The 21,429-nt window shown below is 44.2% G+C and overlaps 1 protein-coding gene across 1 annotated transcript; it reads right to left on the bottom strand.

The window, feature by feature from the left end:
* Positions 1-1,379: 1,379 nt before the first annotated feature.
* LOC123157344 (MDIS1-interacting receptor like kinase 2) lies at positions 1,380-21,105 on the bottom strand. Its single transcript, XM_044575610.1, has 3 exons — positions 20,935-21,105; positions 2,035-2,632; positions 1,380-1,932 (listed from the first exon to the last, which is right to left on the bottom strand). Exons 1-3 carry the CDS (start codon positions 21,103-21,105, stop codon positions 1,775-1,777), a joined length of 927 nt encoding a protein of 308 aa, XP_044431545.1. The 3' UTR covers positions 1,380-1,774.
* Between the last annotated feature and the right edge of the window lie 324 nt (positions 21,106-21,429).

The raw sequence follows: 21,429 nt of genomic DNA, 5'->3' as shown, positions 1-21,429 counted from the left end.
TGGATGCAAAAGGTTGATATTCAGTGAAATGCCCAAGGAAAGAAGGTCGTCTCCCTGTTCTTTAATGTTCAGAGCCAAGTAGTATATCATGGTTTTCCTGATGCTTAGACAGATCAAAGGCTGGCGTTTCTTCATGTGGTTGGACAGGTACTTGGACATGATCATGGAAATTTGGATGCTAAATGTGCTCATCATCAGCCATGCAGCTGATCATAGGGAAATGCGGCGACGCATTGGTGCTACGAGGGCTGAACTTTGTGCGATTAGGTTTGACCACTGCATCTCAAGCATGTCGATAGCCATCAGAACACGGCTACATTCAGGCCCTGAGTGGATCTTCGAACAGATACTGATGAAACATATGTAGTGCAGCGCATGATATCACCGTACTGCCAAATTGCACATGATCTTGTGTTGTTTATTCCACCAGTAGAGCCCCTTCACTGTGTGAACATGCATCTCCCCGCTGGCCTCTGCTAGCAGCGCCACCGCCCGCCGATACAGTTCCACCTCCGTACAAAAAGTGTTCTAGAAAGGGAAAAGAGGGTGCGCATTTGCCCACACATAGACAAGACAAGGATGTAAATTAACTTCAGTTATGAGCCCAAAGCAAATATTCTCCCTTCCATGTTGGACACTACATTCAGAGTTCAGTCAGCAGCTTCAGCACCCTTTGGATAAAAAAAATCCTTCTCAATCAGCCATATCTTGAGTGTGAGAGCTTCAGGTCCAAGACCTTCACTGGCTAATGTGAATAGAACATTAGCCGCAAAAAAAAGTGAATAGAACATTACGCGAAAAGACGGAGAATTAATCAGGTTGAACTCACAGATTAAAATAGCCCGCGAAATAGCCGCGATAGCTGCGCTATAGCTGTCCAGGAGCCTTGCCGCTACGCTATGGCTGCTGCCGCGAAATCCTCCGCAACTCCCTGTAAATGGTTCAGCAATGAGCAAAACCCTCCGGAAATCATCTCTCCCGTCAGAAAAATTTCCGCTATTTGCCGCGATTGCGCGCTATGGCAGCCGCTATAGCTGCTGGGAGAGGCCGCCGCGAAATCGTTTCTCCCGCGATTTTAATCTATGGTTGAACTTGAGATCTGGTACTAATAACATTATTCCAAGTGAAGACTAAATATATCAGTAAAGCCGACCTGCTCCCTGCTCCATAAGAAAACAAAGCAATGCACATATGCACATGGGCTCATCACAGTTATAAGTTCTAGCCTAAAATGCTTTCGTTGTTTACTTTTTACACATCTACATCAGTACCATTTAATGGCACCCTGCTGAAAAGGCTATAGCGAGGCTACAACATGGCTATTTAAAACTATGGTAAATATCAACAAGCTAGTTGTCAAAATCAAAATGTCGCTTCATTTATCAGCAATCTATAATTGCTAGAGGACACTTCAAAGTTCAAAGATGACAGGATAGTTACATTATCTTAAACACACACATGCCAAACATATACTCAACCTGATACATGACAGGGTAGATACATTAACAAAACTGGAGTAATTGCTAATACAGTAGAGTAACTATATCGACTCATATATTCTTTATGGTGCCACAATAATCATGCAAATCTTGCAGCCTGATTTCATGAAGGGGCCTGGCCGGCATGAACGCTGGGCGATTTCTATTTGTTAGTGCCTGATATACTTGCTGCATGTTGGCCGGGCTTTGGGATTGACTTGCGGGCAAGCAAAGGCCACCAAGGCAACCAAAATGACATCCTTCTCCTCGTCAATGGTCGACAGTGCTGCGGCGTGTCAATCTAGGATATCCTTGAACTTCCCCGGCTGCTCTGTTCGGCAAAAGAACGGAAGGAGCAGATCACCTGGGTGCTTTCCAATCAAAACTTCCAGCGCAACCACGCTGAAGCTGTACACGTCGCACTTCTCTGTCAACACCATGGTAGATGACAATTCTGCAATAAGAAGAATTGCTAATATGAGCAGAATCCTATTTTCTCTCTTTCTGAATCACATATTTATAAGGATAAAAGTATATGTTAAGCCCATGTACATACCCGGGGCTATGTAGCCACATGTCCCTGCAAAGATAGTGCTCCAGCTTGAGTAACCGTGCTTCAGTTTCCTCGCCATGCCGAAGTCTGAGACATAAGCTTTAAAATCGAGGTCCAGAAGAATGTTGCTGCTTTTTATGTCGCGATGCACGATCGGATCATCACAATCATGGTGCAAGTAAGAGAGAGCTTGAGCTACATCTCTCACAACAGTCACTCTCTTGGGCCAATTCAATTCCTTCACTAGCTCTTGGTCATGAAGCATGGATGATAAACTTCCCCTCTCGATAAGATCATACACAAGGAATTTGCACTGGGAGTGGGAACAAAAGCCATATAACTTAACAATGCATCGATGCCTGATTTTTGTCAACACTTCAATCTCGGCATGAAATGTTGCCTCATCGCTGTATTCTTCCATCGAGTGGAGGAGCTTGACAGCAAAGATAATCCCGCCTTCAAGCTCAACTCTGAAGACAAATCCATATCCTCCAATGCCAATGCAATATTTCTCATTGAAATTTTCTGTCGCACTGAGGATGTCTTCGAATGCGATCTTTCCATCAAAATTCCATATGGAAAGTATTGAAGGAAATATGCCCTAGAGGCAATAATAAAGTTATTATTTATTTCCTTATATCATGATAAATGTTTATCATTCATGCTAGAATTGTATTAACCGGAAACTTGATACATGTGTGAATACATAGACAAACAGAGTGTCACTAGTATGCCTCTACTTGACTAGCTCGTTGATCAAAGATGGTTATGTTTCCTAACCATAGACATGAGTTGTCATTTGATTAATGGGATCACATCATTAGGAGAATGATGTGATTGACTTGACCCATTCCGTTAGCTTAGCACTCGATCGTTTAGTATGCTGCTATTGCTTTTTTCATGACTTATACATGTTCCTATGACTATGAGATTATGCAACTCCCGTTTACCGGAGGAACACTTTGTGTGCTACCAAACGTCACAACGTAACTGGGTGATTATAAAGGTGCTCTACAGGTGTCTCCAAAGGTACTTGTTGGGTTGGCGTATTTCGAGATTAGGATTTGTCACTCCGATTGTCGGAGAGGTATCTCTGGGCCCACTCGGTAATGCACATCACTATAAGCCTTGCAAGCATTGTAACTAAAGAGTTAGTTGCGGGATGATGTATTACATAACGAGTAAAGAGACTTGCCGGTAACGAGATTGAACTAGGTATCGAGATACCGACGATCGAATCTCGGGCAAGTAACATACCGATGACAAAGGGAACAACGTATGTTGTTATGCGGTTTGACCGATAAAGATCTTCGTAGAATATGTGGGAACCAATATGAACATCCAGGTTCCGCTATTAGTTATTGACCGGAGAGGTGTCTCGGTCATGTCTACATAGTTCTCGAACCCGTAGGGTCCGCACGCTTAACGCTACGATGACAGTTTCATTATGAGTTTATATGCTTTGATGTACCGAAGGTTGTTCGGAGTCCCGGATGTGATCACGGACATGACGAGGAGTCTCGAAATGGTCGAGACATAAAGATTGATATATTGGACGACTATATTCGGACACCGGAAGTGTTCCGGAGAAGTTTCGGAAAAAACCGGAGTGCCGGAGGGGTTACCGGAACCCCCCGGGGAAGTATTGGGCCTTAGTGGGCCTGAGGGGAGAGAGAGGGCAGCAGCCAGGAGGTGGCGCGCCCCCTCCCATGAGGAGTCCTAATTGGACTAGGGGAGGGGGGCGCAGCCCCTCTTTCCCTCTCCCTCCCCCTCTCTTTCCTTCCCCCCTCTCTTCCTAGTAGGACTAGGAAAGGGGAGTCCTACTCCTACTAGGAGGAGGACTCCCCCCTCTCCTTGGCGTGCCCAAGGCAGCCGGCCTCCCCCTTGCTCCTTTATATACGGGGGCAGGGGGGCACTCTTTACACACAATTGATATACGATATTTTAGCCGTGTGCGGTGCCCCCCTCCACCATATTACACCTCGATAATATCGTTGCGGAGCTTAGGCGAAGCCCTGCGTCGGTAGAACATCAACATCGTCACCACGCCGTCGTGCTGACGAAACTCTCCCTCAACACTCGGCTGGATCAGAGTTCGAGGGACGTCATCGAGCTGAACGTGTGCTGAACTCGGAGGTGCCGTGCGTTCGGTACTTGATCGGTCGGATCGTGAAGACGTTCGACTACATCAACCGCGTTGTGTTAACGCTTCCGCCTTCGGTCTACGAGGGTACGTGGACAACACTCTCCCCTCTCGTTGCTATGCATCACCATGATCTTGCGTGTGCGTAGGAATTTTTTTGAAATTACTACGTTCCCCAACAGTGGCATCCGAGCCTGGTTTTATGCGTTGATGCTATGCACGAGTAGATCACAAGTGAGTTGTGGGCGATATAAGTCATACTGCTTACCAGCATGTCATACTTTGGTTCAGCGGTATTGTGAGATGAAGTGGCCCGGACCGACATTACGCGTACGCTTACGCGAGACTGGTTTCACCGTTACGAGCACTCGTTGCTTAAAGGTGACCGACGGGTGTCTGTCTCTCTCACTTTAGTTGAACCGAGTGTGGCTACACCCGGTCCTTGCGAAGGTTAAAATAGCACCAACTTGACAAACTATCGTTGTGGTTTTAATGCGTAGGTAAGAACGGTTCTTGCTAAGCCCGTAGCAGCCACGTAAAACTTGCAACAACAAAGTAGAGGACGTCTAACTTGTTTTTGCAGGGCATGTTGTGATGTGATATGCTCAAGACATGATGCTATATTTTGTTGTATGAGATGATCATGTTTTTTAACCGAGTTATCGGCAACTGGCAGGAGCCATATGGCTGTCGCTTTATTGTATGAAATGCAATCGCCATGTAATTGTTTTACTTTATCACTAAGCGGTAGCGATAGTCGTAAAAGCAATAGTTGGCGAGACGACAACGATGCTACGATGGAGATCAAGGTGTCGAGCCGGTGATGATGGTGATCATGACGGTGCTTCGGAGATGGAGATCACAAGCACAAGATGATGATGGCCATATCATATCACTGATATTGATTGCATGTGATGTTTATCTTTTATGCATCTTATCTTGCTTTGATTGACGGTAGCATTATAAGATGATCTCTCGCTAAAATTTCAAGATAAAAGTGTTCTCCCTGAGTATGCACCATTGCGAAAGTTCTTCGTGCTGAGACACCACGTGATGATCGGGTGTGATAGGCTCTACGTTCAAATACAACGGGTGCAAAACAGTTGCACACGCGGAATACTCTGGTTAAACTTGACGAGCCTAGCATATGCAGATATGGCCTCGGAACACGGAGACCGAAAGGTCGAGCGTGAATCATATAGTAGATATGATCAACATAGTGATGTTCACTGTTGAAACTACTCCATCTCACGTGATGATCGGACATGGTTTAGTTGATATGGATCACGTGATCACTTAGAGGATTAGAGGGATGTCTATCTAAGTGGGAGTTCTTAAGTAATATGATTAATTGAACTTAAATTTATCATGAACTTAGTCCTGATAGTATTTTGCAAATTATGTTGTAGATCAATAGCTCGCGTTGTTGCTTCCCTGTGTTTATTTTTGATATGTTCCTAGAGAAAAATTATGTTGAAAGATGTTAGTAGCAAAGATGCGGATTGGATCCGTGATCTGAGGATTATCCTCATTGCTGCACAGAAGAATTATGTCCTTGATGCACCGCTAGGTGACAGACCTATTGCAGGAGCAGATGCAGACGTTATGAACGTTTGACAAAAGCTCGGTATGATGACTACTTGATAGTTTAGTGCACCATGCTTAACGGCTTAGAATCGGGACTTCAAAGACGTTTTGAACGTCATGGACCATATGAGATGTTCCAGGAGTTGAAGTTAATATTTCAAGCAAATACCCGAGTTGAGAGATATGAAGTCTCCAACAAGTTCTATAGCTAAAAGATGGAGGAGAATAGCTCAAGCAGTGAGCATGTGCTCAGATTGTCTGGGTACTACAATCGCTTGAATCAAGTGGGAGTTAATCTTCCAGATAAAATAGTGATTGACAGAATTCTCTAGTCACCATCACCAAGTTAGTAGAACTTCGTGATGAACTATAGTATGCAAGGGATGACGAAAGTAATTCCCGAGCTCTTCGTGATGCTGAAATCGACGAAGGTAGAAATCAAGAAAAACATCAAGTGTTGATGGTTGACGAGACCACTAGTTTCAAGAAAAGGGCAAAGGAAAGAAGGGGAACTTCAAGAAGAACGGCAAGCAAGTTGCTGCTCAAGTGAAGAAGCCTAAGTCTGGTCCTAAGCCTGAGACTAAGTGCTTCTACTGCAAAATGGACTGGTCACTGGAAGCAGAACTACCTCAAGTATTTGGTGGATAAGAAGGATGGCAAAGTGAACAAAGGTATATTTGATATACAGATTATTGATGTGTATTTTACTAGTGTTCGTAGCAACCCCTCGGTATTAGGTACTGGTTCAGTTGCTAAAGAGTAGTAACTCGAAACGGGAGTTGCATAATGAACAGAAACTAGTTAAGGATGAAGTGACGATGTGTATTGGAAGTGGTTCCAAGATTGATATGATCATCATCGCACACTCCCTATACTTTCGGGATTAGTGTTGAGCCTAAATAAATGTTATTTGGTGTTTGCGTTGAGCATGAATATGATTTGATCATGTTTATTGCAATACGGTTATTCATTTAAGTTAGAGAATAATTGTTGTTCTGTTTACATGAATAAAACCTTATATGGTTACACACCCAATGAAAATGGTTTGTTGGATCTCGATCGTAGTGATACACATATTCATAATATTGAAGCCAAAAGATGCAAAGTTAATAATGATAGTGCAACTTATTTGTGGCACTGCCGTTTAGGTCATATTGGTGTAAAGCGCATGAAGAAACTCCATGCTGATGGGCTTTGGAATCACTTGATTATGAATCACTTGATGCTTGCGAACCATGCCTTATGGGCAAGATGACTAAGACTCCGTTCTCTAGAACGATGAAGCGAGCAACTGACTTATTGGAAATAATACATACTGATGTATGCGATCCGATGAGTGTTGAGGCTCGCGGCGGGTATCGTTATTTTCTGACCTTCACAGATGATTTGAGAAGATATGGGTATATCTACTTGATGAAACATAAGTCTGAAGCATTTGAAAAGTTCAAAGAATTTCAGAGTGAAGTGGAAAATCATCGTGACAAGAAAATAAGGTTTCTACGATCTGATCGCGGAGACAAATATTTGAGTTACGAGTTTGGTCTTCAATTAAAACAATGTGGAATAGTTTCACAAATTCGTGCCACCTGGAACACCACAGCATAACGGTGTGTCCGAACGTCATAACCGTACTTTATTGGATATAGTGCAATCTATGATGTTTCTTACCGATTTACCATTATAGTTTTGGGGTTATGCATTAGAGACAGCTGCATTCACGTAAAAAAGGGGCACCATCTAAATCCGTTTGAGACGACACCGTATGAACTATGGTTTGGCAAGAAACCAAAGTTGTCGTTTCTTAAAGTTTGGGGTTGCGATGCTTATGTGAAGAAACTTCAACCTGATAAGCTCGAACCTAAATCGGAGAAATGTGTCTTCATAGGATACCCAAAGGAGACTGTTGGGTACACCTTCTATCACAGATCCGAAGGCAAGACATTCGTTGCTAAGAATGGATCCTTTCTAGAGAAGGAGTTTCTCTCGAAAGAAGTGAGTGGGAGGAAAGTAGAACTTGATGAGGTAACTGTACCTCATCGCTTATTGGAAAGTAGTTCATCACAGAAAATCGGTTCCTGTGACACCTACACCAATTAGTGAGGAAGTTAATGATGATGATCATGAAACTTCAGATCAAGTTGTTACTGAACCTCGTAGGTCAACCAGAGTAAGATCCGCACCAGAGTGGTATGGTAATCCTGTTCTGGAGGTTATGTTACTAGACCATGACGAACCTACGAACTATGAAGAAGCGATGGTGAGCCCAGATTCCGCAAAATGGCTTGAGGCCATGAAATCTGAGATGGGATCCATGTATGAGAACAAAGTATGGACTTTGATTGACTTGCCCAATGATCGGCGAGCCATTGAGATTAAATGGATCTTCAAGAGGAAGACGGACGCTGATAGTATTGTTACTATCTACAAAGCTAGAATTGTCGCAAAAGGTTTTCGACAAGTTTAAGGTGTTGACTACGATGAGAGTTTCTCACTCGTATCTATGCTTAAGTCTGTCTGAATCATGTTAGCAATTACCGCATTTTATGAAATCTGGCAAATGGATAAACAAAACTGCATTCCTTAATGGATTTATTAAAGAAGAGTTGTATATGATGCAACTAGGAGGTTTTGTCAATCCTAAAAGTGCTAACAAAATATGCAAGCTCCAGCGATCCATCTATGGACTGGTGCAAGTATCTCGGAGTTGGAATATACGCTTTGATAAGTTGATCAAAGGATATAGTTTTATACAGACTTGCGGTGAAGCCTGTATTTACAAGAAAGTGAGTGGGAGCACTACAGTATTTCTGATAAGTATATGTGAATGACATATTGTTGATCGGAAATAATGTAGAATTATTCTGCAAAGCATAAAGGAGTATTTGAAAGGAGTTTTTCAAAGAAGGACCTCGGAGAAGCTGCTTACATATTGAGCATCAAGATCTATAGAGATAGATCAAGACGCTTGATAAGTTTTTCAATGAGTACATACCTTGACAAGATTTTGAAGTAGTTCAAAATGGAACATTCAAAGAAAGAGTTTCTTGCCTGTGTTACAAGGTGTGAAATTGAGTAAGACTCAAAGCCTGACCACGGCAGAAGATAGAAAGAGAATGAAAGTCATTCCCTATGCCTCGGCCATAGGTTCTATAAAGTATGCCATGCTGTGTACCAGATCTATTGTATACCCTACACTGATTTTGGCAAGGGGGTACAATAGTGATCTAGGAGTAGATCACTGGACAGCGGTCAAAATTATCCTTAGTGGAATAAGGATATGTTTCTCGATTATGGAAGTGACAAAAGGTTCGTCGTAAAGGGTTATGTCGATGCAAGTTTTGACACTAATCTAGATGACTCTAAGTCTCGGTCTAGATACATATTGAAAGTGGGAGCAATTAGCTAGAGTAGCTCCGTGCAGAGCATTGTAGACATAGAAATTTGCAAAATACTTACGGATCTAAATGTGACAGACCCGTTGACTAAAATTATCTCACAAGCAAAACATGATCACACCTTAGTACTCTTTGGGTGTTAATCACATAGCGATGTGAACTAGATTACTGACTCTAGTAAACCCTTTGGGTGTTGGTCACATGACGATGTGAACTATGGGTGTTAATCACATGGTGATGTGAACTATTGATGTTAAATCACATGGCGATGTGAACTAGATTATTGACTCTAGTGCAAGTGGGAGACTGAAGGAAATATGCCCTAGAGGCAATAATAAAGTTATTATTTATTTCCTTATATCATGATAAATTTTTATTATTCATGCTACAATTGTATTAACCAGAAACTTGATACATGTGTGAATACATAGACAAACAGAGTGTCACTAGTATGCCTCTACTTGACTAGCTCGTTGATCAAAGATGGTTATGTTTCCTAACCATAGACATGAGTTGTCATTTGATTAATGGGATCACATCATTAGGAGAATGATGTGATTGACTTGACCCATTCCATTAGCTTAGCACTCGATCGTTTAGTATGCTGCTATTGCTTTCTTCATGACTTATACATGTTCCTATGACTATGAGATTATGCAACTCCCGTTTACCGGAGGAACACTTTGTGTGCTACCAAACGTCACAACGTAACTGGGTGATTATAAAGGTGCTCTACAGGTGTCTCCAAAGGTACTTGTTGGGTTGGCGTATTTCGAGATTAGGATTTGTCACTCCGATTGTCGGAGAGGTATCTCTGGGCCCACTCGGTAATGCACATCACTATAAGCCTTGCAAGCATTGTAACTAAAGAGTTAGTTGCGGGATGATGTATTACATAACGAGTAAAGAGACTTGCCGGTAACGAGATTGAACTAGGTATCGAGATACCGACGATCGAATCTCGGGCAAGTAACATACCGATGACAAAGGGAACAACGTATGTTGTTATGCGGTTTGACCGATAAAGATCTTCGTAGAATATGTGGGAACCAATATGAACATCCAGGTTCCGCTATTGGTTATTGACCGGAGAGGTGTCTCGGTCATGTCTACATAGTTCTCGAACCCGTAGGGTCCGCACGCTTAACGCTACGATGACAGTTTCATTATGAGTTTATATGCTTTGATGTACCGAAGGTTGTTCGGAGTCCCGGATGTGATCACGGACATGACGAGGAGTCTCGAAATGGTCGAGACATAAAGATTGATATATTGGACGACTATATTCGGACACCGGAAGTGTTCCGGAGAAGTTTCGGAAAAAACCGGAGTGCCGGAGGGGTTACCGGAACCCCCCGGGGAAGTATTGGGCCTTAGTGGGCCTGAGGGGAGAGAGAGGGCAGCAGCCAGGAGGTGGCGCGCCCCCTCCCATGAGGAGTCCTAATTGGACTAGGGGAGGGGGGCGCAGCCCCTCTTTCCCTCTCCCTCCCCCTCTCTTTCCTTCCCCCCTCTCTTCCTAGTAGGACTAGGAAAGGGGAGTCCTACTCCTACTAGGAGGAGGACTCCCCCCTCTCCTTGGCGTGCCCAAGGCAGCCGGCCTCCCCCTTGCTCCTTTATATACGGGGGCAGGGGGGCACTCTTTACACACAATTGATATACGATATTTTAGCCGTGTGCGGTGCCCCCCTCCACCATATTACACCTCGATAATATCGTTGCGGAGCTTAGGCGAAGCCCTGCGTCGGTAGAACATCAACATCGTCACCACGCTGCCGTGCTGACAAAACTCTCCCTCTACACTCGGCTGGATCGGAGGTCGAGGGACGTCATCGAGCTGAACGTGTGCTGAACTCGGAGGTGCCGTGCGTTCGGTACTTGATCGGTCGGATCGTGAAGATGTACGACTACATCAACCGCGTTGTGTTAAGGCTTCCGCCTTCGGTCTACGAGGGTACATGGACAACACTCTCCCCTCTCGTTGCTATGCATCACCATGATCTTGCGTGTGCGTAGGAAATTTTTTGAAATTACTACGTTCCCCAACAAGTATATCTCTAGACTTGCATTTTCTAGAATTAGTATTTAACGGTTTTACTTTCCAACAAACAACCACAATGATTGGTATTGCAACACAAATGAAGCAACAAGAAGCAAAAACAAGAAGAGGTATCATATTTGAATGTTTACTACTTCGTTGTTGTCTTCCAAGATCCAATGATGGTGATTCACATGGCATTAAGCCATACTGCGATTCGCCGCATAAATTCATATTATGGTCAAGCGAAACAATGGGCAAGTATTCAGGGATAGATGTATACCAAACTCTGCCACCCAAACTGTTATGTGATAAATTCAGCCTATACAGTCGGTGAAGATTAGATAAGGTCATTGGAATGGCACCACTTAAATTGTTTCTACTCAAATCCAGCTCATATAGGTCGGTGAGATACCCAAGTTCTTGTGGTATTTGTCCTGTCAATAAGTTGTCTGATATGAGTAACGATTATAAAAGGTGGCAATGTACTATCTGTGGTGGAATGCTTCCTAGAAACTGGTTGCTACTTAGATTCAGATATGTGAGTAGAACAAGAGAACCTAACTCTGGCGGTAATTGGCCGTTAAGCTGATTTGATGCAAGTGACAGTGTTGTTAAAGATGCTAATTTCAATATGGCCGAAGGGAAGGAACCCTTTATTTAATTGTTGGAAAGATCTAAGTATCCTAAACTCATCATATTTCCTATGCTTCCAATGGATCCTTTGGACAAAAAATTATGCGAGAGATCGAGAGAGGTTAGTTTAGTACAATTAGCTATCGATGGTGGGATTAGGCCCAACAGAGAGTTGTGACCGAGGTTCAGATTGTCAAGATGGGGCAAGTCTGCAAAATGGAGAGGTTCATTAAATTCCCTAGTGTTCTTAGTGTACTAGGCATGGTAGAGTTTAGTTTAGTACAATTACCTAGGGATGTTGGGATAGATCCGTTCAGGCCATTGAAGGATAGATCCAAGACCATGATCTTTGTAAGAGCGCCAATGCTTGATGGGATTGGACCCGAGAGAGCGTTGCGGCTGAAGTTCAGATACACAAGATTGGGCACGTCTGCAAAGTGGATAAGCCCATTAAATTCCCTAGTCATTCTACTGTACTGACATGGTAGAGAACAAAATGAAGTAAGAGAGATCGAGGGAGATGGTTTTGTACAGTTACCTATGGATGTTGGGATAGATCCGTTCAAGCCATTGAAGGATAGATCCAAGACTACGAGCTTGGTAAGAGTGCCAATGCTTGGTGGGATTGGGCCCGAGAGAGCATTGCGACTGAAGCTCAGATACACAAGATTGGGCAAGTCTGGAAAGTGGATAAGCCCATGATATTCCCTAGTCATTCTACTGTACTGACATGGTAGAGAACAAATTGAAGTAAGAGAGATCGAGGGAGGATGGTTTCGTACAGTTACCTATGAATGTTGGGATATCCATCAAGATTGTTGACAGACAGATCCAAGTATGCGAGCTTGGCAAGAGCCCCAGTGCTTGAAGGGATTCTGCCCGAAAGGAGGTTGTTACCAATCTTCAAATAGACAAGATGGGGCAAGTCTGAAAAGTGGATATACTCATCATATTCCCTAATCATCCTACTGCACTAGGCATGGTTGAAAAAATGTGTATTAAGAGAGAGATGGATGGAGGTTAGTTTAGTAGAGTTACCTAGGGATGCTTGTTGGATAGATCCGTTCAGGCCATCGTTGGATAGATCCAAGTGAGTGAGCTTGGCAAGAGCACCGATGCTTGATGGGATTGAGCCCCAGAGAGAGTTGCCACTGAGGTCCAGATAGACAAGATGGGGCAAGTCTGAAAAGTGGATATACTCATCATATTCCCTAATCATCCTACTGTACTAGGCATGGTTGAAGAAAAATGTATTAAGAGAGAGATGGATGGAGGTTAGTTTAGTAGAGTTACCTAGGGATGCTTGTTGGATAGATCCGTTCAGGCCATTGTTGGATAGATCCAAGTGAGTGAGCTTGCCAAGAACACCGATGCTTGATGGGATTGAGCCCCAGAGAGAGTTGCCACGGAGGTCCAGATAAACAAGATGGGGTAAGTCTAGAAAGTGGAGCCTGTCCAACCTGCCATTAAAGCCACAGTATGTAAGCGAAATGTTGGACACAGCTAGGGCAGCATCACCCTGGTCACGGCCACGAGGCAGCATTGCGCTGCTGCAGGCAACGCCGGTCCAGTCACAGGGGCTGGTTCCCTTTGTCCATGTGTCCAGGTAATCATAGCACCAACCGCTTAGGCTAGATTTCCATTGGAGAAGCGCTTCTGCCTGCTGATCCAGTGGCGAATGTGTGGAATTTGAGGTAGAAGAAAGGCGTGGCAAGGCAAGCAGGAGCAGCAGCAGCTCCAAGGCAAGGAGAAGGTTCATGTTGTGCAGGTCTAGTTCGTAAGTGAAGCTCCAGAGCACACACATTACATGCATGGATATATAGTCCGCTGATGCCGTTGATTGTTCTAAAGATAGTGATTGCAAGGCTTGCCGTGTAGCCCATGCTCGGCCAGATTATGGAGTTGATTCCACACAGGCATGTACTATCATTGACTGAGGAAGAATCTGAAGTCTGAAGCACCGCGTGTACTATTCGTCAGTGACTGAATGAAGAGTCTTGAGGACCGACAGTCCCGATGTCCTGATGCCGTTGACAGTTCAAAAGAAAGTGAATCAGAGCCTTGCCGTGTAGCCCGTGCTCGGCCAGGTTGTGGAGCTGATTCCGCAAGGACCGCGTGCAAGACCTTCTAACATTCTGCTCCACACAAGCATGCGTCATTGAGCAGTTAAAAAGAAAAACTGAATGAAGACCGACACTATTCAGTCCTGAATAGAGACTGGCGCTGCAGACACGAGCATGACTGAATTTGCACAAAACGCGTGGTGCTGCCCGCAGCCCGCTTGCAGACTCGCAGTGCTACCTGTTCCTGGTCGTGGCACCTCCCATCCGAAGTGCTCCCCTCCCCGGAGCCGATTGAGAGAGGTGAGGTCGGGCAACGCGGCCGGCGTTGACCTGAGGCTTCTCAGTTTGCATAGTCGGCGGCAGTGGCGGGGGGAGCTCACAGATGCAGCGGTGTGTCGAGGGGCGACGGGGCCTACGGCGTAGGAGAAGGGGAAGAAGAGGGAGGGTGAGATGAAGAGATGACATATGGGAATGGGACCCACGTTGGAGTGACAAATCCTAATCTTGATCTATGCCAACTCAACAAGTATCATCAGAGACACCTGTAGAGCACCTTTATAATCACCCAGTTATATTGTGACATTTGGTAGCACACAAAGTGTTCCTCCGGTATTCGGGAGTTGCATAATCTCATAGTCATAGGAACATGTATAAGTCATGAAGAAAGCAATAGCAACATACTAAACGATCAAATGCTAAGCTAACGGAATGGGTCAAGTCAATCACATCATTCTCCAATAATGATGTGATCCCGTTAATCAAATGACAACTCATGTCTATGGCTAGGAAACACAACCATCTTTGATTCAACGAGCTAGTCAAGTAGAGGCATACTAGCGACACTCTTTTTGTCTATGTATTTACACATGTACTAAGTTTCCGGTTAATACAATTCTAGCATGAATAATAAAAATTTATCATGATATAAGGAAATATAAATAACAACTTTATTATTGCCTCTAGGGCATATTTCCTTCAGTCTCCCACTTGTACTAGAGTCAATAATCTAGTTCACATCGTCATGTGATTTAACACTAATAGTTCACATCGTCATGTGACCAACACCCAAAGGGTTTACTAGAGTCAATAATCTAGTTCACATCGCTATGTGATCAATACCCAAAGAGTACTAAGGTGTGATCATGTTTTGCTTGTGAGAGAGGTTTAGTCAATGGGTCTGCCACATTCAGATCCGTATGTATTTTGCAAATTTCTATGTCTACAATACTCTGTACGGAGCTACTTTAGCTAATTGCTCCCATTTTCAATATGTATCCGGATTGTGACTTAGAGTCATCCAGATCGGTGTCAAATCTTGCATCGACGTAACTCTTTACGACGAACTCTTTATCACCTCCATAACCGAGAAATATTTCCTTAGTCCTCTAAGGATAATTTTGACCGCTGTCCGGTGATCTACTCCTAGATCAAAATTGTACTCCCTTGCCAAACTCAGGGCAGGGTATACAATAGGTCTGGTACACAGCATGTCATACTTTATAGAACCTATGGCTGAAGCATAGGGAATGACTTTCATTCTCTTTCTATCTTCTGTCATGGTCGGGCTTTGAGTCTTACTCAACTTCACACCTTGCAACACAGGCAAGAACTCTTTCTTTGACCATTCCATTTTGAACTACTTCAAAAACTTGTCAAGGTATGTACTCATTGAAAAAACTTATCAAGCGTCTTGCTCTATCTCTATAGATCTTGATGCTCAATATGTAAGCATTTTCACCGAGGTCTTCCTTTGAAAAAATCCTTTCAAACACTCCTTGATGCTTTCCAGAAAATTCTACATCATTTTCGGTCGACAATATGTCATTCACATATACTTATCAGAAAGGCTGTAGTGCTCCCACTCACTTTCTTGTAAATACAGGCTTCATCGCAAGTCTGTATAAAACTATATGCTTTGATCAACTCATCAAAGCATATATTCCAACTCTGAGATGCTTTGCACCAGGCCATGGATGGATCGCTGGAGCTTGCACATTTTGTTAGTACCTTTAGGATCGATAAAACCTTCTGGTTGCATCATGTACAACTCTTCTTTAAGAAATCCATTAAGGAATGTAGTTTTGACATCCATTTGGCAGATTTCATAAAATGTGGCAATTTGCTAACATGATTCGGACAGACTTAAGCATCGCTAGGAGTGAGAAAATCTCATCATAGTCAACACCTTGGACTTTGTCAAAAACCCTTTTCAACAAGTCTAGCTTTGTAGATAGTAACACTACTATCAGCGTCCGTCTTCCTCTTGAAGATCCATTTATTTTCTATGGCTTGCCGATCATTGGGCAAGTCAACCAATGTCCACACTTTGTTCTCATACATGGATCCCATCTCAGATTTCATGGCCTCAAGCCATTTCGCGGAATCTGGGCTCATCATCGCTTCCTCATAGTTCGTAGGTTCATCATGGTCAAGTAACATGAACTACAAAATAGGATTACCGTACCACTCTGGTGCGGAACGTACTCTGGTTGACCTACGAGGTTCGGTAGTAACTTGATCTGAAACTTCATGATCATCATCATTAACTTCCTCACTAATTGGTGTAAGCATCACTTGAACTGATTTCAGTGAAGAAATACTTTCCAATTTGGGAGAAGATACAATTATCTCATCAAGTTCTACCTTCCTCCCACTCACTTCTTTCGAGAGAAACTCCTTCTCCAGAAAGGATCCATTCTTAGCAACAAAGAACTTGCCGCTTCGAATCTGTGATAGAAGGTGTACCCAACAGTCTCTTTTGGGTATCCTATGAAGACACATTTCTCCGATTTGGGTTCGAGCTTAGCAGGTTGAAACTTTTTCACATAAGCATCGCAGCCCCAAACTTTAAGAAACGACAACTTGGGTTTCTTGCCAAACCACAGTTCATAAGGTGTCGTCTCAACGGATTTAGATGGTGCCCTATTTAACGTGAATGCAGTTGTCTCTAATGCATAACCCCAAAATGATAGTGGTAAATCGGTAAGAGACATCATAGATCGCACTATATCCAATAAAGTATGGTTATGACGTTCTGACACACCATTATGCTGTGGAGTTCCAGGTGGCATGAGTTTGTGAAACTATTCCACATTTTTTAATTGAAGGCCAAACTCGTAACTCAAATATTCGTCTCCACGATCAGATCGTAGAAACTTTATTTCCTTGTTACGATGATTTTACACTTCACTCTGAAATTCTTTGAACTTTTCAAATGTTTCAGACTTATGTTTCATCAAGTAGATATACCCATATCTGCTCAAATCATCTGTGAAGGTCAGAAAATAACGATACACGCCGCGAGCCTCAACACTCATCGGACTGCCATACATCAGTATGTATTATTTCCAATAAGTCAGTTGCTCGCTCCATTGTTCTGGAGAACGGAGTCTTAGTCATCTTGCCCATGAGGCATGGTTCGCAAGCATCAAGTGATTCATAATCAAGTGATTCCAAAAGCCCATCAGCATGGAGTTTCTTCATACGCTTTACACCAATATGACCTAAACGGCAGTGCCACAAATAAGTTGCACTATCATTATTAACTTTACATCTTTTGGCTTCAATATTATGAATATGTATATCAAATATACCTTTGTTCATTTTATCACTCTTCTTATCCGCCAAGTATCTAGGGGCAGTTCCACTTCCAGTGACCATTTCCTTTGCAGTAGAAGCACTCAGTTTTAGGCTTAAGTCTAGCTTTGGGTTTCTTCACGGGAGTGACAACGTGCTTGTCATTCTTCTTGAAGTTCCCTTTCTATCCCTTTGCCCTTTTCTTGAAACTAGTGGTCTTGTTAACCATCAACACTTGATGCTCTTTCTTGATTTCTGCCTTCGCTGATTTCAGCATCGCGAAGAGCTCGGGAATTACTTTCGTCATCCCTTGCATATTATAGTTCATCACGAAGTTCTAGTAACTTGGTGATAGTGACTAGAGAATTTTGTCAATTACTATCCTATCTGGAAGATTAACTCCCACTTGATTCAAGCAATTGTCGTACCCAGATAATCTGAGCACATGCTCACTGGTTGAGCTATTCTCCTCCATCTTGTAGGCAAAGTACTGTCAGAGGTCTCATACCTCTCGACACCGGCATAAGTATGAAATACCAATTTCAACTCTTGGAACATCTTATATGCTCCGTGGCGTTCAAAACATTTTTGAAGTCCCAGTTCTAAGCCGTAAAGCATGATACACTAAACTATCAAGTAGTTATCATACCGAGCTTTGTCAAACGTTCATAACGTTTGCATCTGCTCCCGCAATAGGTCTGTCACCTAGCGGTGCATCAAGGACATAATTCTTCTGTGCAGCAATGAGGATAATCCTCAGATCACGGACCAAGTCCGCATCATTGCTACTATCATCTTTCAACTTATTTTTCTCTAGGAACATATCAAAATAAACGGGGAGCTACGTCGCGAGCTATTGATCTACAACATAGTTATGCAAAAACTATCAGGACTAAGTTCATGATAAATTAAAGTTCAGTTAATCATATTACTTAAGAACTCCCACTTAGATAGACATCCCTAGAGTCATCTAAATGATCACGTGACCCAAATCAACTAAACCATGTCCGATCATCACGTGAGATGGAGTAGTTTTCAATGGTGAACATCACTATGTTGATCATATCTACTATATGATTCACGTTCAACCTTTCAGTCTCCAGTGTTCTGAGGCCATATCTGCATATGCTAGGCTCGTCAAGTTTAACCCGAGTATTCTGCGTGTGCAAAACTGGCTTGCACCCATTGTATGTGAACGTAGAGCTTATCACACCCGATCATCACGTGGTGTCTCAGCATGAAGAACTGTCGCAACGGTGCATACTCAGGGAGAACACTTATACCTTGAAAGTTTTAGTAAGGGATCATCTTATAAAGCTACCGCCGAACTAAGCAAAATAAGATGTATAAAAGATAAACATCACATGCAATCAAAATATGTGACATGATATGGCCATCATCATCTTGTGCCTTTGATATCCATCTCCAAAGTACCGTCATGATCTTCATCGTCACCAGCATGACACCACGATCTCCATCATCTTGATCTCTATCAATGTGTCATCACATGGTCGTCGCGCCAACTATTACTATCGCATAGCGATAATGTAAAGCAATTATATGGTGCTTGCATCATATGCAATAAAGAGACAACCATAAGGCTCCTACCAGTTGCCGATAACTTTAGCAAAACATGATCATCTCATACAACAATTTATATCTCATCGCGTCTTGACCATATCACATCACAACATGCCCTGCAAAAACAAGTTTGACGTCCTCTACTTTGTTGTTGCAAGTTTTACGTGGCTACTACGAGCTTAGCAAGAACCGTTCTTACCTACGCATCAAAACCACAACGATTTTTCGTCAAGTATGTGCTGTTTTAACCTTCAACAAGGACCGGGTGTAGCCACACTCGATTCAACTAAAGTTGGAGAAACTGACACCCACCAGCCACCTGTGTGCGAAGCACGTCGGTAGAACCAGTCTCGCGTAAGCGTACGCGTAATGTCGGTCCGGGCTGCTTCATCCAACAATACCGCCGAATCAAAGTATGACATGCTAGTAAGCAGTATGACTATTCTCGCCCACAACTCACTTGTGTTCTACTCGTGCATATAACATCTACGCATAAACCTGGCTCGGATGCCACTGTTGGGGAACGTAGTAATTTCAAAAAAAATCCTATGCACACGCAAGATCATGGTGATGCATAGCAACGTGGGGGAGAGTGTTGTCTCCGTACCCTCGTAGACCGTGAGCGGAAGCGTTATGACAACACGGTTGATGTAGTCGTACGTCTTCACGATCGACTAATCCTAGCACCGAAGGTACGACACCTCCGCGATCTGCACACGTTTGGCTCGGTGACGTCCCACGAACTCACGATCCAGTAGAGTGTCAGGGAAGAGCTTCGTCAGCACGACAGCATGATAACGGTGATGATGAAGCTACCGGCGCAGGGCTTCGCCTAAGCACTACGACGATATGACTGAGGTGGATTATGGTGGAGGGGGCACGGCACACGGCTAAGAGATCAAGGATCAACTTGTGTGTCTATGGGGTGCCCCTGTGACGCCCCAAGACCGACGCTCCAGAAGACTTCCATGTATTTCCGAGATTCATCGTGTGATTTGCTTTGTTCATTGTATTCTTCATAGCATCATTTGCATTGCATCATGTCATCATGCCATCAATTTCACAAACCAACTAAAACTCACTTACATAAATTGCATGGATCCTTGATCCATTTAAATCGAGGGAATTCACATGGTGATTTCTCTTTAAAACATATTCGAAGTCTCTCAATATTATTAGGGAGCTATGATAAATATTCCATTCTTTAGGAATAAACCATAACACACTTACAGTTTAAGTTCCATGCATTTTCTACCTCAATTCCTTGCCTCAAACCTTGCCAACAATTCTTATCTCATTTATCGAGGCTCTTCCAAAATTCTCAACATTCTGGGTCTACCAAATACCCACTTCCTTCCTACACTCATTTGAATTAAATTGTCCTCGTTCTATTTTTTTTGGGATCAAGTTCATTTTTATGAGTCCAGGAAATTGTCCTCGTTCTCAAATTCTTTCCCTAACCCTCTCTTTCTTTTCTTCTCTCTAATTCTTTTCGGCTAAAGAATATGAGGGAGAGAGAGCCCAGCCATGCCTCTTGGGCCTAACCAACCAGACCGACCCGTTCCCACAGCCCACCTAAACCCTTCCTAAAACCCTAGGTCCCGACCCTCTCCATCGATCTCCCCCTCTCGTTCCCGTGTCGCCGCCACACGCACAAGCATCGCACCAGGGAGAGGAGATCCCCACGCTCCTCCCTCCTCTCGCTCGCTCCCTCATCCCGCACCTACACCTTGTCCTCGTGGACCCGCGCCTCCCCGTCGCCCTTGCTCGAGCTTCGCAGCCATGGCGCCGCCACCACCATCTCCAGCCGCTCCTCTGCAGCTCCTCCTCCGCCTCGTCCTCACGTCCGGCCTCGTCCCCGACCCGCCGTTCGCCTCCTCCATTTACCGTCCTGGCCACCAGAGCTGTTGACGGCCGAAGCCCGGCCGCGTCGTAGCCTCTGCTGCCGACGACCTCGACCTCCCCTGCGCCAAGCCCCGCCACCGGCCTACTACCTCGCCTCCCCAACCCGAGCTGGCCCGGATCCGGCCATCTTCGACGCCTTGGGTCGCTGGCCATGGACGCCTCTGCTCCATCGCCGGACGGCTGCTTCTCCGCGCGCCTCTGTTCGTCGTCGTTGTCACCACAAGCCCGGTGACCGCTTCCTGCCGCTGACCACCACCATCGCCTCCTTGCTGCTGCCCGAGCCCCAAGTCTGTCGGCCTGCCTCCGCTTTGAACTGGCAGGAACGGGACCCCGGCGACCTCCCGCGACCGGTTTCAGCAAGTTCGACGCCTGCGCCCATCGTCTGTTGCATCTTCGTCGGCCTCCTCCTCGTGCTATGGAGCTCCTGCTTGAGCCGTCCCCCTCCGGCCAACTCTGCTGCCACCGCTGCTGCCTTGA

This window comes from Triticum aestivum, chromosome 1D (genome assembly GCF_018294505.1).
Source record: "Triticum aestivum cultivar Chinese Spring chromosome 1D, IWGSC CS RefSeq v2.1, whole genome shotgun sequence".
NCBI classification, from domain to species: domain Eukaryota; kingdom Viridiplantae; phylum Streptophyta; class Magnoliopsida; order Poales; family Poaceae; genus Triticum; species Triticum aestivum.
This window is presented reverse-complemented; position numbering and strand designations above follow the sequence as displayed.

Coding starts and splice junctions, on each gene's coding strand:
- LOC123157344 (XM_044575610.1), bottom strand. CDS start 21,105: ATGGCCAGCGACCCAAGGCGTCGAAGATGGCCGGATCCGGGCCAGCTC. Junction 2,633..20,934: donor CAGCTCTGGTGGCCAGGACG/GTAAATGGAGGA, acceptor TATTGCCTCTAG/GGCATATTTCCTTCAATACT. Junction 1,933..2,034: donor ATGTGGCTACATAGCCCCGG/GTATGTACATGG, acceptor TTCTTATTGCAG/AATTGTCATCTACCATGGTG.